Raw genomic sequence first — 20,461 nt, forward strand, 5'->3', positions numbered from 1 at the left:
ATTATTTCGAGGCCTGTTTTTTGTCTCTCTTCCTTCTTGCCATTCAGTTCCACTGGGTGCTTCACCATTGTAGGCTACATATTTCATTAATTAACTCATTAATTCATTCATGTATCAATGGATCAGAGTGGAGCTAGACCTTGTAAGAATATTTGGCTGAAGAAAATGTTTCCAAAGAAAGCCAAGTAAAACATGGGCACTGGCTTAATTATATGTTTTAAATACTAAGATAATTTTCCATTACAAAGAGAAAATTGCTTTCTTTTGTTCTTATCTCATGCAGTATAATGAAGGAACAGTCCCTTGCCTAAGGTTAACATTCTCATTTTGACTACAAAACTGTTTACAAAGGACACCTGACAAATACAGTCAAACCTTGGCTCTTGAACAATTCAGTTCCCAGAAAAAATCTCAGTTGTCTAACAAAACTTTGGGTCTTGATTCTCTGCCTGACAATTCTTTCATGCCTGTATGATCAGTGTCACGTCTCTCTGGCTATAAACAAAGGAGATTCAGTTTTCGAACAAATAGCTTCTCGAACAGTTTTCTGGAACAAATTAAGTTTGAGAACCTAGATTCCACCGTACTCCTTTTTTTATGACTCTTAGAAAATTAAAAATAGAAATGTATAAAGTGGGAAATTGAAATAATAGAAAAAGCTGTCAGAAAACAGACAAAATTACTTTTCCATGCAAATGATCTTTGTCTAGGAAATTTTAGAATAAGAGTTCATTAAGATAGTTAAAGACAATATATATAAAAACCAGTAGCTTTTCTATATGCTATCAAAAAGAATAGAAAATGGCCCTGGCTGGTGTGGCTGGGTGGACCAAGTGCTGGCCTGCAAACAAAAAGGTCGCTGGTTCTATTCCCAGTCAGTTAGGGCACATGCCTGAGTTGCAGGCTAGGTCCCCAGTTGGGGGCCCACAAGAGACCACCAATCAATGCATCTCTTGCATACTAATATTTCTCTCCCTCTTTCTCCCTCCCCTCCCCTCTCTATAAAAATAAACAAATAGCTTTTTAAAAATCACATAGTTTCATATTATATAAAAAAGTACAGAAAATGAGTAAAGTGTCAGATCTTCATAAAAGCAATTAATAGCAAAACATGTGGGATTAAATTTGTAAAGAAACCCACTGGGCTGAAGTAGCAAAAAGTGACTAAACTTTTCTGAGGCACATTTAAAAACTTGAATAAAGACAAACAGATTAACCTGGAACAATCAATTGCTGAAAATAGCCAAAAAATCTTGGGGATAGAGAGCCAGAGTAAGGAGGAGAGATATTTTATAGTATAAAGCTAAAGTAATTAGAACAGAATAATCTAAAAACAGACCCTATCATAAAACAAATTCAGTGTTATGATGAAAGTGACATCACATATGGGTGGCAAAAGGTACCCTTTTTATATCTGGTGGGCTATTTTGAGAAAAAGTTATAGCTTTACTTCATACTTATATTTATGTGCTAAGATTGTATCCAGATAAATGAGTTAAATTTAAAATTACAAGGCTAGAAGAATATATTTATGTATGCACTTACTGAACAAAAACCTAAATAGAAATTGTTTCTTATGTCTTAGAAAACTGTTCTCTATTTCCAAATAACAATTGGAGAAGTCAATTTAGAAATCTAACTATATTCCTTTTACATTTAAGTATGTATATATAACAGATGAGGTATATCATGCTAGGTAAATTGGGGAACAGCAAAGTTGTCAGTAGAAAGTAGGAAAGACACGGATGCCTTACCTAAGGTGAGCCACGAATGTCCAGGAAACAACCAGGGGAAAATGTAGTCTCACAAAGAAATACAAGTCAGCGGGCTCTATGAACCCACTAAGTTCTGAGACCAACTCTGAAATGACATTTTGTTCTAGAACTTCCTCTTGTTATTTTAAAAATATAGATAATACCACCTACCCCTAATGCAGGAGGACTACATGTGTTCCACAGCACTTTGTCAGTGAGGTCTTTCCTGCTCATCCCACACCAACCTTTGTGGGATATAGTTAAAGCAGTGCTTTGAGAAAAATGTATAGCATTAAGTGTTCATTAGAAAAAGTCTCAAATTAGTGATCTAAAAGCTTCTATCTTTAGAAAATAGAGAAAGAAGGGCAAATTAAACCCATAGCAAGCAGAAGGAAAAAAATAATAGAGCCCTTGCTGGCGTGGCTCAGTGGATTGAATGTCAGCCTGCGAACCAAAGGGTCGCCGGTCTGATTCCCAATCAGGGCACACGCCTGGGTTGTGGGCCAGGTCCCCACTATGGGGGTGCATGAGTGACAACCACACACTGATATTTCTCTCCCTCTTTCTTCCTCCCTTCCCCTCTAAGAATAAATACAATCTTTTAAAAAAAAGTGTAATTGATGAAATGCAAATTACCCAAATTCACCCAAGAATAAACAGCTAATCTGAATACCCTGGTATCTTAAAGAACTGAATTCGTTGTTGAAAACCTTCCCATGAAGAAAACTCCAAGCCAGATGGCTTCACTGGTAAATTCTTCCAAACCATTAAAAAAGGACTAATACCCATTATAGACTTATCAAGAAAAACAAAACAAACAAAAAAACAGGAGAGAAGGAAATACTTTCAGCTTTTATGATACGGAAATCAAACTTTACAAAAGAAGAAAACAAGACCATTATAAACGTGCAAGCCTTACGAGGAGACTGCAGTGTCTCTTGAGGCCTGTTACCTGCAGACCTCTCTGTGCGTGCGGTAGGAGGGGAGAGAGGAGATACACAGAAAATGCTGAGAAAAACTTTTAGTTGGAAGCACCTCCTTTGGGCTCTTCTGTGAAACTACTTTGTAAGAAAAGATCTGAGAACAGGGAGTAGAAAAGTGAGGTGACTCAAATGTAGATGGTCCTATGATTGTGAAATAATAGATGAGGGAGAGCTGAGGCCACAGGCTTTCTGGCCCATATGCCTTGGGTGTTCTTTAAAGGGCTGTGTATTTTCTCACTACCTGCAGACCAGGCCTGTTTGGATTTGTACTTTTTTGATGCTTGTCAAGACTTTCAGCCATGAAAATGATCAGTGTTCCCACAGGCACAATGGGAGAAGAAGTAACACAGAAGTCTAAGGAGGTAAATGAAAGAATGTACAATTTCATAAGTTCTCAATTTTAATGAAAATTTAAAAAAAAAACACACAAAAAGAAATGTAGATAGGTAGTGGCTTCAAATACTTAATTCACCCTTGTATAGATTCCCAAGAAAGACCATATTTTATTTAAATCAGGCTATATGAATTCCTAAAGTGCCAGGTTTGTATTAACATAAATGTAAATGCTCATTTCTCACATAATGAACTAAGAAAAATAAAATAGTGAGATCATCTCTATAGAAGATTGAAATCATATCAAGCATCTTTTCCAATCACAATGGTATAAAACTAGAAACCAATTACAATAAAAAAAATGAAAAACAAACACATGGAAACTAAATAACATGTTACTAAACAATGAAAGGGTCAACAATGACATCAAAGAAGAAATCAGAAGTTACCTTGAAACAAATTAAAATAAATAAACAACAACCCAAAACCTATGGGACACAACAAAAGCAGTTCTAAGAGGGAAATTCATAGTATCATAGGCCTCCCTCAAGAAACAAGAAAAAATCTCACACAGACAACTAACCCTACAGCTAAAAGATCTAGAAAAAAACAACAAACAAAGCCCAGAGTGGGTAGAAGAAAGGAAACAGTGGCGATTAGAGTGGAAATAAATGACACAGAGCCATTTAAAAAAAAATTAATGAAACCAAGAGCTGGTTCTTTGAAAAGATGAACAAGATTGACAAACCTTTACCCAGACTCATAAAGACAGAGGACCCAAATAAATAAAATCAGAAATAAAAGAGGAGAAGTAACAACTGACACCAAAGAAATACAAAGGATTGTAATAAAATATTATGAACTCTATGCCAACAAATTGGACAATCTGGGCAAGACAGATCAATTCCTAGAAACACACAATCTCCCAAAACTGAATCAAGAATCAGAAAATCTGAATAGACCAATTACAACTAATGAAAATGAAGCAGTAATCAAAAAACTCCCAGCAAACAAAAGTCCTGGACCAGATGGCTTCACAGCCTAATTTTACTGAACATTCAAAGAACTAACACCTATCCCTATCAAACTATTCCAAAATTTTTAAGAGGAAGGAAGACTTCCAAGCTCATTTTATGAAACCAGCATTATCCTCATTCCAAAACCAGATAAAGACACTACAAAGAACGAAAATTATAGGCCAATATCCCTGATGAACATAGATGCTAAAATCCTCAACAAAATATTAGCAAACTGGATCCAGCAATACCCTGCAAAGATCATACACCACGACCGAGTGGCATTTATTCTGGGCGTGTAAGGTTGGTACAATATTTGCAAATTGATAAACATGATATATCATAAAAACAAAATGAAGGATAAAACTACATGATATTAATAGATGCAGAAAAAGCATTTGATAAAACCCAGCATCCACTTAATGATAAAAACTCTCAGCAAAGTGGGAATAGCAGGAACATACCTCAACATAATAAAGGCTATCTATGACAAACCACAGCAAACATCGTACTCAATAGGCAAAAACTACAAGCATTTCCCTTAAGATCAGGAATAAGACAAGGATGTCCACTTTTATTTAACATAGTACTGAAAGTATTAGTCACACCAATCAGACAAGAAGAAGAAATACAAGGCATCCAAATTGAAAGGAGGAAGTAAAACTGTCATTATTTGTAGATGGCATAATATGGTATATAGAAAATCCTGAAGACTCCACCAAAACAGTACTAGCTAAAACTTATAAATTTCAGTAAATTAGCAGGATACAAAAACAATACTCAGAAATTGGAAGTGCCCACCAAGATGGAGGTATAGGTAGAAACCCTTTACTTCCTTGCACAACCAAAAGGAGGATAACCACCAATCTAAAAACAATAAATAACCAGAAGTGCCCAAAAATCAAACTGCATGGAACTCCAACAACCAAGGAATTAAAAAGATAGTCAACCAGACCAACCCGACTGGTAGGAAGGAGACGGGCAGTGGGGTGGATGGAGAACCCAGGGCAAGGCAGTGGACCGTGCAGGCAGGGGCTGGCTGAGAAAACCCTCAGCAAGGCAGTTGACCGCGCAGGCAGGGCTGGCTAAATGGAAAACTGAGACTCAGAGCTGACTGTGGACTACGGTGGGGTTGCCACAGTGGGAGAAGCTCCCAGTCTCAGAGTTGTAAAGTAGGCTAGAGCCCAGCAGGTGAGCTGCATCGTTCCCTCTCTGGCCCCTCCCCCACAGGCAGCACATCAGCACAGAAAAGAGGGTTGCCTGGCCCTGGTGAACTGTAATAGCATAATCAATAAAAATATATTAAAAAGAAAAAAAAAAAAAAGAAAACCTAAGGCCCCACCCCCTTACAACTTCACAGGTGCACTGAGACAAAGAAATATGGCTCAAATAAAAGAACAGAGCAAAACTCCAGAGAAAGAGCTAAGTGATGAGGAGATAGCCAACCTATCTGATGTGGAATTCAAAACAATGGTAATCAAGATGCTTGTAAAACTGATTGAGCTTGGTTGAAAAATGAAAGAACAAATGAAGGATACCCAAATTGAAATAAAGCAAAATATTCAGGGAACCAACAGTGACAGGAAGGAAACCAGGACTCATATCAATAATATGGAACAAAAGGAAGAAATAAACATCCAACTGGAACAGAATAAAGAAACAAGAATTCAAAAAAGTGAAGAGAGGCTTAGGAACCTCTGGGAAAACTTTAGACATTCCAATATCCGAATTATAGGGGTGCCAGAAGGAGAACAACAGCAGCAAGAAATTGGAAACTTATTTGAACAAATAATGAAGGAAAACTTCCCCAATCTGGTGAAGGAAATAGACTTCCAGGAAGTCCAGGAAGCTCACAGAGACCCAAAGAAGTTGGACCTAAGGAAGAACACATCAAGGCACAACATCATTAAGTTACCCAAGATTAAAGATAAAGAGAGAATATTAAAAGCAGCAAGAGGAAAGGAGACAGTTACCTACAAACTCCCCTTATGGGAGTGCCCATAAGACTATCATCTGATTTCTCAAAAGAAACCTTACAGTTAAGAAGGAGCTGGAAAGAAGTATTTGAAGTCATGAAAGGCAAGGACCTACACCAAGATTACTCTATCCATCAAAGCTATCATTTAGAATGGAAGGGCAGATAAAGTGCTTCCCAGATAAGGTCAAGTTAAAGGAGTTCATCATCACCAAGCCCTTATTATATGAAATGTTAAAGGTACTTATCTAAGAAATTGAAGAAGATAAAAAACTATTAACAGTAAAATAACAACAAACTCACAACTATCAACAACTGAACCTAAAAAAAAAAAAAACCAACGATGAAAACAAATACTAAGCAAACAACTAGAACAGGAACAGAATCAGAGAAATGGAGATCACATGGAAGGGTCTTCCGTGGGGAGGGGAAAAATGGGGCGGGGGAGGTGCAGGGAATAAGAAGCATAATCAGTGGGCATAAAATAGACGGGGAGAGATTAAGAATGGTATAGGAAACAGTGAAGTCAAAGAATTTGTATGTACAATCCAGGAACTAAGGGGCAGGGAGGAATGCTGAAGGGTTGGGAGGGTTGGAGAGGGGACAAAGGGGAAAACCTGGAAAACTGTAATAGCATATCAATAAAATATACTTTAATTCCTGTTAAAAAATACCAATGGCATATCTCACAGAACTAGAACACATATTCCAAAAATGTTTATGAAACTACAAAAGACCTCAAATAGCCTCAGCAATCTTAAGAAAGAAGAACGAAGTTGGAAGTACCATGCTACCTAATACTGAACTATACTACAAGGCTATAGCAATCAAAGCAGCATGGTCCAGGCATTAAAAAAAAAGGGCATAGAGATCAATGGAACAGAATAGAGAGCCAGACATAACCATGCCTTTATGGTTAACTACTATTTGACAAAGCAGGCAAGAACATAAAATGGAATAAAGACAGTCTCTTCAATAAACAGTGATGGGAAAGTTGGACAGATATATGCAAAAAAAATTAAACTAAACCACCTCCTTACACCATACTCAATGTGTCACAGCTGCCTTGTCTAGAAATGGCATCTGGTAATGTACATAATGTCATTACCATGCCTGCAAATGGCTATTGTATTTGCCATCATTGAACCTGCCCAGCTCTGTTTGTAAGCAAGGGTAGGAATGAGCCCAGGTGAGAAACTGAGAGAATAATCACACCTGGAAAACACCGTTTTATTCAGGACATATACCCAATACCAAGTGTGGTCTGCCCACTGTCTGTCTAAGCCCTTGAGTAGGAGAATGAAATTACAAAGGAGAAGGACAAAGGATGCTTTCTGATGGCAAACTCAAACCTGTGCGATATGGCCGAGCCACACACGATTTATGCACATCACCATTTTCATTAGTCTATCTACTAGACTCTCCATGTGATCCCCCCCCAGGCTTTAAGATCATTTATATAAATACTCTTGCTAGGTGTGATGAGCGTATGTTACCATCTGTTTAAGCTGATATGTGAAAGCACTGTTGTTTTTCAAGCATTTAAAAACCAAATGGAGAACCAAAGACATTAAAAACATATACTGATAGGATAAAATGGCAAACTTAAGGAAAAAAAAAAAGCCAAATCTTTAGAAATATGCTCTAAATTTATTTCATGTAACTTGGTCATACATTAACTTTCTGGAGGTGATTCAATCCATTGTGCTTATTAGCTGCACAGCTAGCAATCACTAGCAGATTTCATGACTGGATTAAAGCTGAAGAAATGTCCATCACATAATGCAAATTCTCAACTGGCCCATCACACTAATATTTAGACAAAGCAACTCTCATTGGGAAACTATTCACATGGTTCAGAATGAGAACAAATGTCCTAATTAACCTGTATACCAGTAAGGATCTCATATTAGTAACCAGGCTTTACTTATTCCTATCACCTACTTTGAGTGTCAGGAATTATTTATATGAAAGAGCCAGAGTATTAGTCACAGTATATTTTAAAGGTGGCTGCAGACATAACATAGAAACTTCATTCCTGTGACCTCTATTCTATTACTCCAGTTCCCTTGCGCATTCCCCTTTATTTGTGGGCACTGCCATCTGGCAGGCCATTTAGAGAGAAGTAAATGTAAGTCCTCAAAGTATACCCATGAGTACTCTCTACTTGGGAAATTGGAGAGGCAACCTCTTCCACTGAAAGAGTATTTACACTGCCTAGAAATCCCTGTGAGTGGCAAAGAGTAGCAGGCCACACGAACAGGATCAGGTCCCCTCATGGGACACACGCAACACACTGGGCATGTAACAAACAACACCATTCTTCTGTGTGCTTCAAAGTCTTTCTAGTGTCCCAGAGGCTTAACCTAGCCTCATCACCAGTCTTCCAAAATGCCGTTATAAATGGAGAAAAGTTCTCAAGCATTTACTTTGGTAGCTGGCTGAATTACATTATTAGTATCTGTATCATAAGGCTACTTTAAGACATTACAGAGTAAGGGTTCCAGCTCTTAAATGTTCCCTGCCTCCCCCAACGCAGAAACCCAAATACAAGGCATTCAGATGGAGGGCAGGGAGGTAGCTGTTACACTTTGGGGTTTGTGGGGTAACCACCGTGATCGCAGGACTGCCAGATGTTGCAGATACCCGAGTTCAAGAAGGCTGTAGACTGAAGGGTGTGGCCACTGCCCGCCATTTGTGAGCAGCAGAGGACAATTCACATTTTTTATGAAGGGCAAGGGGATAGTAGCATGCAATGCCCTCAGGAAATGTCACTTGAAATTAAAACATAACTTTCTCCAATCTTCGTAGACTCTGAATCAGTGTTTTGTCTCCATGCCTTTTATCTAAAATCCTAAAAACAAAACTAACAAAGTAAACCTCATCTCCATTCTAACCCAAATCCAATTTGGTCGTACCTTACACATTACGGGTCATTCCTTACCTGAGGGCAGAGGGCTTCCAGCTGGCTTGCAGACATTCGAACAAGCTTTACACCTTCTTCATTGTTTGAAATGGAACAGGCCAGGTTGGCAACCTAGAAGAAGGAACACCATAAAAAAGCCTTTGAAGATTTTTCTCTTAAACTGCAAAGGAAAACAAACATACACTTACCCTTACTCCCGACCTTTACAGCTTACAAAGATACTTTTTTTTTAAGACCTGTGCTAAGGAAATTGTACTGATTCATAACACAGGTCATACTGTAAGTTGGTGGCAGAACCTTAAAAGATCCCATGGCCTGTAACTCACAGGCTTTAAATGGGCTCTGACCTGTCTGAACAGTAACTTCAGGAAGAAGTTCTCCCAGTGGGGCAGTGACATGAGAAAAGCTAAGGAACCAAATGCACCAGGAAAGAACTGCTGGTATCCTAGTGTACTTTGCAGCTGTTCTGAAGTAAGGAAATCGAAAATCTAAGTTACTATTCTCATTTGACAGGTGAATGGATGCTTACTTTAAGCCCAAATGAGCTTTATTTGAATATAAGTCTATTTTTTCAAATTAAAAAAAAATAGCATTAAGCCATCAACATGGACACAAAGACATCCTCATCAGAAAAGGAAAAAGAAACAGCAATGATGTCCCATTGTTAAGAGCAAAACTGTCCCCTAGCTGGCTTCTCAAAAGCACTGACAGCTGGACTCTTTCCCCAACTATGCGGCTTCATTGGAACTTCCCACCCAACAGTCTCAATGACATTGCTCATGTAGCCAGAAACAGTGTTTCAAAGTTGTGCCATACTTCCTCTGGCAAAGCTCTGGCTATGCCGATAATGTTGCTCTGTAGTGCTCTATAGTGACTGTTACGGCTTCTTAATGGTAACCTTGCCAATTCCATTAGTAATGCCACAGACCAACTGACTATGCGGGGCTGAGACACATCTTTCCCCCAGATGCAAACTCAGTAATGAATGACAGAGGCACAGGCAGTGAAATACCAAAGGCAATTTCCAAGAATTTAAATGCCAGAGTAAACAAGGGCAATGGCAAATAACCTTTGATTTTTTACTCCTCCACCCAACGTAAGCACATAAAGACACAAGAAAAATATATACTACTATGGCTGTTTGCTGTGTTACAGTTAGGCATTAACAGCTTTCTGCAAGACTGCTAAACTATCAGAATCCTGTACTGTCTAATCACAAGAAGAAACAAAAGAACGAACATGCAGTTTAAAAATAAAATGTAAAGAAACTGAAAATTAGGTCTTTAATGTTTAGTGGCCTTCAAAATCACATAAAGAAGTGACATCTATTCTCCCTGAAGATTACAATTCTACTTTCTGATGTCAACTGGACCTGAGCCAAGAGGGACTTTTCTCTTCATGATGACAATCAATAGAGCTGACTGTAGATCCTTATTTGTTTAAAAATTGCTACAAAATATGGCCTAAGCTAAATTTTATAGAAGACTTAAAAAAACATTATCCCTCAATTGCACATTTTATGATGCTATAATGAAGGGGAAAGCTTAAATTAGGTATGTTCATGCCCTAAGAGGGGGTTTTGAAAACCAAATACAAAATGTGCAGCTGATCACTGAACTAGCAGCTGGGACTAACGGAGGTCCCTGTGAGCTGAGCGAACTGATGCCAGCACCCCCACCCCACCCCCACCGCTTAGGAAGCCAGGCGAATGTCAGATGCGGAAAGGTCTGCCACTGTGTTTCTGTCTTCCATACCTTAGTCACTACTCATATAATCTCATTTCTATTTATAGTCTCCCAATTGTATGAATCTGAAAAACCCAGAAAAATATTTAAATTAAGGAGCAAAAAACTATATAAAGTACTATCTACTAATAGAGTGGCTGAGGCCGAAATGGCTGACTTTGGTAAACCACCTTTCCTATTTCCTAATAATCCTAACAAAACAAAGGTTAGGGAAGACTTGCTCTTTGCTTTAAAATGTTAGGTACACTGCCTGTTTCAGGAAGCCACCCTGACTGGCCTGGGAGAAGGTAGCAGGCACCTGTCACTGACAGTCTTCTCCAGATGAACGCTCAATTCACCCTCCAGGGACAAGGCTACTCACTTCTAACAATGAAAAATGTGCAAATGCAGCCTCTTGACCATAGTTCCCTGAGAGGCTAACCTTGTATATTAGTGCCAGGGTACAGGGAAAGCTCAGAGTGAGGGGAAGGGCTTCCTAAATGTCTCCTTCTGGGCTCTAAAAATCTGGGATGGCAGTTAATACAGAGACCGAAGATTATGAAGTTTGAATTAAAAACACCCAGAGCAGCTAACTTCCAGAGAACCTGGCTGAGCTGAGACTTTGTAGAGCACTGAGCAGTATCTCTACAGTTGTTCTGGGAATTAATTATTCTGTCTTTGCTATCACAGTAACTTGAGGTACGACTAACAATGTAAATGTCTTTGATGCCTGCTAATCCAAGGAGTGGGCTAGAACCGACACAATGACCCCTGGCTCTGACATCATGAAAGAGTGACGAGTGCCTCTGCTGCACTGCTTCTGCCTAACTCATGTGAGTCTGGACCATGTTAAGGAGCAGAACATTTTGGAAAGCTTGCAACTCCCTAATAAAAAAACAGCTCTAGGCTGCTGCAGGTTTCAGGAGGAGCCCAGTAACAGTCTGTGCTGTGAAGGAGACTGTCATAGTGAGGCTGTGTCAGATCAGCAAACATGACATCTGCACATGACAGAAAGATAACATTTCAGAGATTTAGAAAAGCTCTACATTTACACTAGATTTTCTTTACTTAAAATTTATGAAAGAAAGTTCTATAGTAGAAAAATATCCCATTATGACCATTTTCTTCTATTATACAGTATGTGCTGATGACTTTAAAGTGCAGAGTTGTTTAAACCACACACAAGTTGTTCCCACTGCCCTCGGGTAAGTGCTCGTGGTTTTGCATTTTGCTGAAGTGCGACACTGCCCCTTACTCTGGAACCTCTAAAGGAAGACAAGACTAATTCTGTTCTTGGCCATAAATTAATGACTTACTCTCATGACAAAGTCATTCCCGTTCCATGAAGTGAAACAAGCAGAACACCTGTGGAAAAGGTCTTTTAAATCTAAGTGGCAACATCACAACCTGAGAAGCAGACTACAAGGCTGAAGCTCAAAACCTACATCACTTCCCATGCAGCCTTGGGTCAAGCTACTACAGCTTGAATTTTCTTCTTTAAAATGATTGAGTCTAACTCTCAAAAATTCTAAAATAACAGTAACTCAACTTTTCTAAACTTGTCATATATCTGAGATGTCCCAACTCTACGTCATATAAATTTCAAAACTACTCAAGAAATTTCTAACAATCACTCCCAAGCCCACAGGGGAATTGATGATGGAACAAAGGGTAAGCACTCACCTTCCCAATTTCCAGGGGAGGGTGCTGGTTACCTTCTTAGGGGGAACAAGGCATGTTACCAAAAAACGAAGTGTGCGCAGGCGACAGAAAAGTTCCACACTGGACTGTGGTGATGGTTATGTAGTTCTGTAAATTTAGTAAAAAATCCCTGAACTGCATACTTAGAATGGGTAAATTTTATGATACCTAAATTACCATATTTTTAAAAATTCTATTTTTTAAAATAGAATCTGCTATTTAAAAAAATTCAGGGCAGCCCTGGCTAGCGTAGCTCAGTGGATTGAGCACGGGCTGTGAACCAAAGCATCGCAGGTTCGATTCCCAGTAAGGGCACATGCCTGGGTTGCAGGCCATGGCCCCCAGCAACCGCACGTTGATGTTTCTCTCTCTCTTTGTCTCTCCCTTCCCTCTCTAAAAATAAATAAAAAAAATCTTTTTAAAATCTTTAAAAGAAATTCAGGGCTAAGCAGATGAGTAATTAGAGGAAATTATCAGAGGCTAGAAATGAGAAAGCAGGAATTCAGAGAGGTAAGCAAGCACTGAAGACAGCGTTTATTTGAGATAAGGGTGGGGGGAGGGGAACGGGGTATGTACCATTCTGTGGTCAGAACCCGTGTTTTTAATGGGCCAAGGCCATGACCTTCACTTCAGATCACAGGCTCTGCTGCACAGAGCTGGGATGGCCAAAAGCCAAAAGCCTTAGTGATAAGAGTGAAAGAACAAAGAAGTCGCCATGAAGAGGGAAACAGTAGAATACTTGCCAGTGTAAGCTCTAAGCATTTACTCAAAGAGAAGAAAAGAAAAGGTCTACCTTCCCAAATTCTAACCAAAATCTGGTCCTCCACAGGGGTTCAGATATAGAAATTATTTATTTAGCCCCAAAAGCGTTTAGGTTTAGGAGGTCATATATTAGTGATATCCCTAAACAACTGGCAGAAGCAAATCTAAATGGAAATTTTCTCTGATGAAAGATAATCAAAGGCCTCAAAGAATTCCTAGGTGCAAAATACCAGGATGTGAATTCACAATAAAAAGTGCAAAAAATACAGACGGAAATAAGCCATCTTGGGCAAGAGTAGGCTAAAGAATTGAGTGATTAGATCCACAATGACTGCAGATACTCAAATGATCAAAAATGGAATATTAAAAGATTTTTCTTATGTTAACAGGAATTTTAAAAAGTATACAAAGTAGAGACAAGGAAAGAATACTCAGAAAAATTATACTACACAGACTTGAGAAGAATCAAAATAGAGCTTTGAGAGAAAAGCAGTAACTTCTGGCACTCTTGGAAATATAAAATAATCTTGACTGAAACAGTGCTGCAAAGAGAGAATTATTAACCTATAAAGTCAAACCTAAGATTTAAAAAAAAGAAAAAAATTTTCACAATATGAAAAATTAAGAGAAATGCAAGATAAATTCAGAAGGCCTACTATTCAAGCATGAGAATTTTCAGGAGGAAAGACAGAATGGAACAGAGGTAATACTGAAAGAAAGAACAATAATAAAATTTTTTCAGAGTGAATGAAATCTAAATTTTAGATTTAGGAAGACAAATTCTAAGCATGGGAAGTAAAAAGAAATCCACAGCCTGATACACTGTAGTAAAGCTTTAGAACAACAAAGACAAGATTTTTAAATAGCCAGGAAGTAAATACAAATTATCTATGAAGAAAGCTCTGTGAGACTGACTGCTGACTTTCCAACTGCAACCAGGGAGGCCAGAAATAGAGAAATAATCTTCAAATCACTGAGGTGGAGGATGGAGGGGGGAATCATCTATCCTAGGACTATAAATACACTGAAACTATTTTTTCAAGAAACAGAGCACAAGAAAGACATAAAGACAAAACAAAAACAAAAACAACTTAAGAGCATTTACTCCAGATATATCCCTCTCCCACGCCCACTAAAGACGTTTCTAATGAATATGCTTCAGAAAGGGAAGTAACCCCAGAAGGTTTAACATGCAAGAAGAAATGGGAAGCAATGAAAATATCGTATCATATAAAATTTATGCAAAGTTGAAAAAATGAGTAAGGCAATATCAACCATGTCTAACTCAGGGGGCTATAAATAAAGAAAACCAAAATACTGGACAATATTTAAGTTGGAGAATAGAGTTAAAGTATTCTAAGATTCCTATATTATTTCAGGAAGGAAAGCTATTGAGTTGATTAATCCTCATCTCTGAGTTGAATATACATGATAAAATATCCAGAGTTACTACTAATAAAACAGAGAGTATATGATTTCCAAATGAGGAGGAGGGTAATAAAAAAGGAGGTGGGAAGTCTCAACCACTCCAAAAAGGGAAAGATAGAAGCAGAGGGTGAAAGAGAAAGAGAACAAACTCAATGGTAAAAATGAATCCAATGTCATAACTATAAGGAATGTGTATGTACTAAACCCTAACAGAAAAAAATAAACTGTGCTAAACTGAGTAATGATAACTAAACATATGCTCTTTACAAGGTACATTTAAAACAAAAAAACAAAGACTGAACATTATTTTTCAGAAGAAAGGAGAAAGCTATGCTGGGGTGATCAGGAAAAAGCACATGACGTACAGATTCGCTGTGCACCGTCCTCCCAATACTGCCATTGGGGAGCTCGAGGCCACGTGCTGGGCGAGCCCCTGACTAGGTCATAGCTGCAGGGACTGCAACTCAGTAGGAACGCAATGTTATGACTTTGCCTTTTTCGAAGGAACTTACAAGAAAATAAGAAAATCATGGAATTTGTCACTGTATGTTAAAATGTTGAGGACCCCATCACTGTTTCTTATAGAAAAGCCCCATGTAAGAATTCCTTTTATACTTTATTATCAGAATAGGCTTATTTTTCATGAAGAAAATGGACATCCTTCCTCCATTCCAAAGACAAGAACTACACAACTACTTGTGTTTCATCCTTTTCTCCTTGCTACCAGGCAGTGCAGAGCCAAATCCAAACTCACACATGACAATTATAGCTCTTAATTGTCTATTACTCTTTTCCTCTATTCTGATTTTCTACCTCTACCTTACTTCATGTTTTTGTCCTAAATAAGTTATGTCAAATCTAATTTTAGGAAGCAGCAAGATATAAACATAAGTATCTCTAGCAAGGATTAGAAATAGTGAATTTACTGAAACATCATCAACTATTTTAAACAATTTGGCTATTGTTTAATAAATAATAAGCTTTCATTTGTAGATCACCACCCAGATGACGCTGTAATCATTTCCATTTACATAGTATCATATATACTACTTTAATAGTTCTGTATTTTTTGTCCTGGCTGGTGTGGCTCAGTGGATTAAATGCTGGCCTATGAACCAAAGGGTCACTGGTTTGATTCCCAGTCAGGGCACATGACGGGTTGCAGGCCAGGTCCCCAGTTGGGCGCACGAGAGGCAACCACACACTGATGCTTCTCTCCCTCTTTCTCCCTCCTTTTCCCTCCCTCTAAAAATAAATAAATATAAAAGTCCCCTATTATCTAACTACCTGAATAACCTATCTATCAGTAAAGCTAAACAGGCGCCTGTCTAAACATTAGTCCATCAGCTCTACTGATGAGAAAATAGGAGGCCTACATTCTTCTGAAGCAGGGCCGTCACCAGGCAGAGTGCTTCCTTAATCATTCCTACCAACGGTTCAACAGAAAAGAATCCTGATGCTCCCTGAGAACAAGGTTCATCCACTGCCTTCACTTGACCATCCCCAAAATTGACTAGGTGGTTAAGTTCAGCCAAAAATGCTTGTTAGGGGGTAAGATGAAACAGTAAGTCAAGACTTTTGTCTCACACAGTCCCATTAATCTGAAATATCTCTGAAAATGTGAGACCAAGCTTAATATGTTTAGAAAATTCTTCTGGTGCTGAAGGTCAGCATAACACCCAAGAACACCTGACTATTTTCATGCAAACATCTTACAGTCTTGAAAAGTTGAACCTTCATTTAATTTGTTATTTGCAAGAATTTCATCCTACAGTATTAAACAGAGGCACAAAGAAAACACCCAAGGTGTCACAAGTAGATTGTATAAGGTCAGTGTTTAATTCAAATGCTTCTCACAGAGCCTTCTTCAAGGCTACTTTACTACACATTATCAGCACACCACAGAATAAAAGTTAAAATGCAGATCATTCAATTTGCAGTTAAAACACATTTCAAGCCAATAAAGTCGTACCCTATGAAGTCCTGGATAATGGGAAATACTTGGGGGGAGAGTGGGGAGCCCCACAAGTAATGATAATCTAGCTCAACAGCATACCAGTTACATTTACATTTTGGTTCTTAACTCACAAGGCAATGAACAAGATATCTTACTGTAGCAGGTTATAAGAGGGCTATTTTAATACAATGTCTGGAGCTAAAGGAAAAAGGATACTAAATGATACATAGTTTTTATAGGCAAGATTTCATAAAATGGCATTTTTCCTATTTCACTCTCAATTCATGAAACTGAAAAAGGACTCAGAAGAGAGAAAAATTAAAAGGGAAAACTGATTGTTCTTTAGTTGTTAAGCTGCTCACAGCCAAAGGATGTGGGCAAAGAATGAAGCAGTTAAAAAGGATACACGTGTGTTACGTTGTTGACAAAAAGTTAGTATTTTGCAACAAAATAAATTTTTCACTTCAATACACTTTCACCTCTATACTTTAAATTAAAGAGCAACATAAATCATTAATGTGGTAGGTGACAGTCAAGTATAAAAAGCGTCCTGCTTCCTGCAGCAGAGCCACGCCATTTATAAACAGAGGAAAGCAAAGCCCTCAGTGCTGTCTGTCCTCCAGAAAGGCAGAGAACAGTGATGAGAATGCCACCCAGCTCACCACGGCTGACCTCAGCTCCTGCTCCCCTACTCACTGGCCTTGAACAACACGACCTCTATACACCCTTCACTTAAGGGACTTCAACACCTTCAATATGTAGGGAGGTACTGGATTCCACTGACAACTGTGGTATGAGGCAGTCAGAGGTATTAGCCAGATTCTGAGAAAATAAGTTAAAAGCAACTTCACAGCAAACACTGTTAATTTGCTTTTTCAAGTAAAATCACAAAAGTCATTTAATAAGGATCCAAGAGGCAGCCAGCACCATGCAGCCTTCTCAACACTGTGAACAGAGAGGGTCTGGAAAGAAATCCTCTCTGCTCGTAAAATTTCAGAGTCAGTACATGCTTTTTATTCTTGAGACTAATCTTGTATTTCCATAATGTGCTATACAAAGAAGACTCCATAATAGGTTTCCATTTCTAAGTGGGTGTTATCCCTAAGACTACTTAAAAACTATTAATACATTTGAAGCAACTTTATATGACACTCCAAATTATAGCATTACCATTTTATATTTTATCTGGTCTAAGGGGAAAGTATTTCTATTAAAGCAATAAATAAGACTTCCAAAAACCAAGTTAGCAAGTGCCAACACATCTGCTCCAATTTTATTTTGGTCATGTATTAAAATGCTGTTTAAAATAACAGCTTTTGCTCAGCTCCCCTTTCGAATGCTGATAAAATGGATAACCTTTTTCACATATAATTTCAGCACCATTTGGGTCACATTATAAAAAATATATACATCATATAAATATTTTGATTGTCTCTCTCTAGTATAAGGTAATCTTCGCACAGTAGGGGGTTTGTTTCATTCACTGCTATATACTTAGTGCCCAGAACAGTGACTGGGAGATTTTAGCAACTCTACAAAAACCCATTACAATTTTTTCTCCCTCCACTTTGAAAAGCTTGCTATAGGTTTTTGAATGCTTTGTTCTAGCAAAAGAAAATATTGCTCAAATCAATGTCAACTAATCTTTAAAAAGTTTCCAAAATTTTCCCATCTCTACATCCTACAAGATCTCACAATTCATCTCATGTATACATTGTACAGAATGACACTCTTTTGAAGAAACATTACAGATACTTCAGAAAAAGGCAAAGCTCACTAGCAATGACGTTCAGTCCTAAGGTAAAGCTCTGAATTTCTCAAAGTACATCCCTCAGACCACTGAATCCAAATCTTTGGGGACAGTGGCCCAGGAACCTGAAAGTGCCTAGGTAACTCTTAATGTTTATTACCTTTGAGACCAGTAGATTCATTCCTCTAATAGTTATTGAGGACCTACTATGCTCCAGGCGCTGTTCTAGGCCCATATTCCCAAAGAATTTAACATTCTGTTGGAGTATGATATGGGAACAGAGAAGAAAACAAGGCAAACCCAGTAACTTCAGAAAGTGAAAAGTGTTATGTGGGGTGTAAATCAGGTGACAGGAAGAAAACACGGTAGAGTGTGGGGTGGAGGGAATTTGGAGGGATCAGGAACACCCCTCTGCAGAGGTAACATCTGGGCAGAGACCTCTATGATGAGAAGTGAGTGGGTTGTTGCAGGCAGAGGGCCCAGGGAGTGCAGAGGACACAAGGTGGTGATATGGTTATGGTCAAAGAGAAAGAAGTTGTCTAGCATGGGGTAAGGAGAAGGGAACTAGAGGGAGAGACAGGACAATAGGCATTTGGAAAGGCAGGCAGGGTGCCTTATGGACCATGGTTAAGAACCTGGATTTTGGGATTTTTATCCCAAGTGCAACTATATGCCACGGAAAGTGGTGGTGAGAATACTGATGGATCCTGAAGCAAAGGAATGCCATGGTCCGATCTGATCAGATTACACTTTTACGGAAGAAACTAGAGACGGACAAGAGTGAAATCAAAAGAATCGATTAGGAGGCTCTTGCCAAGTCCAGTGAGAGATGATGGCTTGGACTAGAATGGTGTCCATGGAAATAAAGAAAAGAATGCTATGGAGACTTGTGAATGAAATATGGCATATGAAGAATAAATAGAGAAAAAGAAGAATCAAGGATAACTCCCATACTTTTGGCTTGAACTCGTAAGTGGGGCGATGGCAAATAAAAAAATAAAAGGGTGTTTATCATACTTTTGTATGTAATAGTAAAAGACAAAAACAACCTAAATAACCTACATGCCTCATAGTAGGGGACTGGTTAAATAAAGGGACTAGTAAGCAATCAATATACACACTATAAATGAGTACTTTATAACACAATGAAATGGATGTGATATAATAAGCAGAGCAAAAACAAATTATATCATAACACATTATGATAACCATTTGCCTAAAAAAACCCCAGTATGATATCAATTTTACATATCGTTTAAAACTGCCCCCCTAAAAACAAACAAACCAAAAAGCCCTGGCTGGTGTGGTTCAGTGGATTGAGCACCGGCCTGTGAACCAAAAGGTCACCAGTTTGATTCCCAGTCAAGGGCACATGCCTGGGTTATGGGCCAGGTCCCCAGTTGGGGGTGCACAAGAGGCAACCATACAGGACTGTTTCTCTCCCTCTTTTTCTCCCTCCCTTCTCCTGTCTCTAAAAATAAATACAATCATTTAAGAAAAACACCCACATATAAATGTGAATCTACTCCAAAATTTTACTCCTTTTTCTTTGTGATTTATTTCACAAATTTTCTAAAATGAACTTTTATTTTTTTTATTGATTGATTTTTAGAAAGAGAGAGGAAAGAGGGTGGAGGGAGAGAAACGTCGATCTGTCATCCCACTTATATGCACTCACTCACTGGTTGTTTCTTGTATGTGCCTTGACCAGGGATCAAGCCCAGAACTTTGGCGGGATGACTCTCTAACCAACTGAGCTACCCAGCCAGGGCCAAACTTGTATTTCTTTTACAGTTTTTTTTTAAAAGCCATACTTTTAAATGGCAGTGTCCCCCAAACTGCACCTAATCTAAACTGACACTTTCATCTTTTCTCCTCGGCACCTTGCTGCATAGAGGTGCTTTCAGTTGGGCAAATGAGCCTAGCAGTGTTGCCAAAGATCAGCCCTGGGCAAACTGGCTGCTCCAAGTTTTATGTGCCTCTAGGTCCCTGCTGCAGCAATCACACAGCATCACCAAATGGTTCTAGGGAGAAGCCTGGCTTCACTTCAGTGTTGAAGAGCACATTTTCTAACACCCAATAGATCAGACTATACCCTTTAGGAAGCAGCTGTGAGAGGAGTTCATCTAACCCCAAGGAGCAGCTATTTGAT

At 38.6% G+C, this 20,461-nt stretch overlaps 1 protein-coding gene across 3 annotated transcripts in view; it reads right to left on the reverse strand.

The window, feature by feature from the left end:
• Positions 1-20,461, reverse strand: part of CTNNA1 (catenin alpha 1) — a 294,712-nt gene that overhangs the window by 16,918 nt on the left and 257,333 nt on the right. For all 3 annotated transcript variants that reach the window (XM_045819887.1, XM_045819869.1, XM_045819877.1), the window contains exon 10: positions 9,006-9,098. In XM_045819887.1, coding sequence (XP_045675843.1) covers positions 9,006-9,098 — 93 coding nt within the window. The remainder of the gene's footprint in view (positions 1-9,005; positions 9,099-20,461) is intronic.

The sequence above is a fragment of the Phyllostomus hastatus genome, unplaced genomic scaffold (assembly GCF_019186645.2).
Source record: "Phyllostomus hastatus isolate PE091 unplaced genomic scaffold, TTU_PhHast_1.1 phas_contig_150, whole genome shotgun sequence".
NCBI lineage: Eukaryota > Metazoa > Chordata > Mammalia > Chiroptera > Phyllostomidae > Phyllostomus > Phyllostomus hastatus.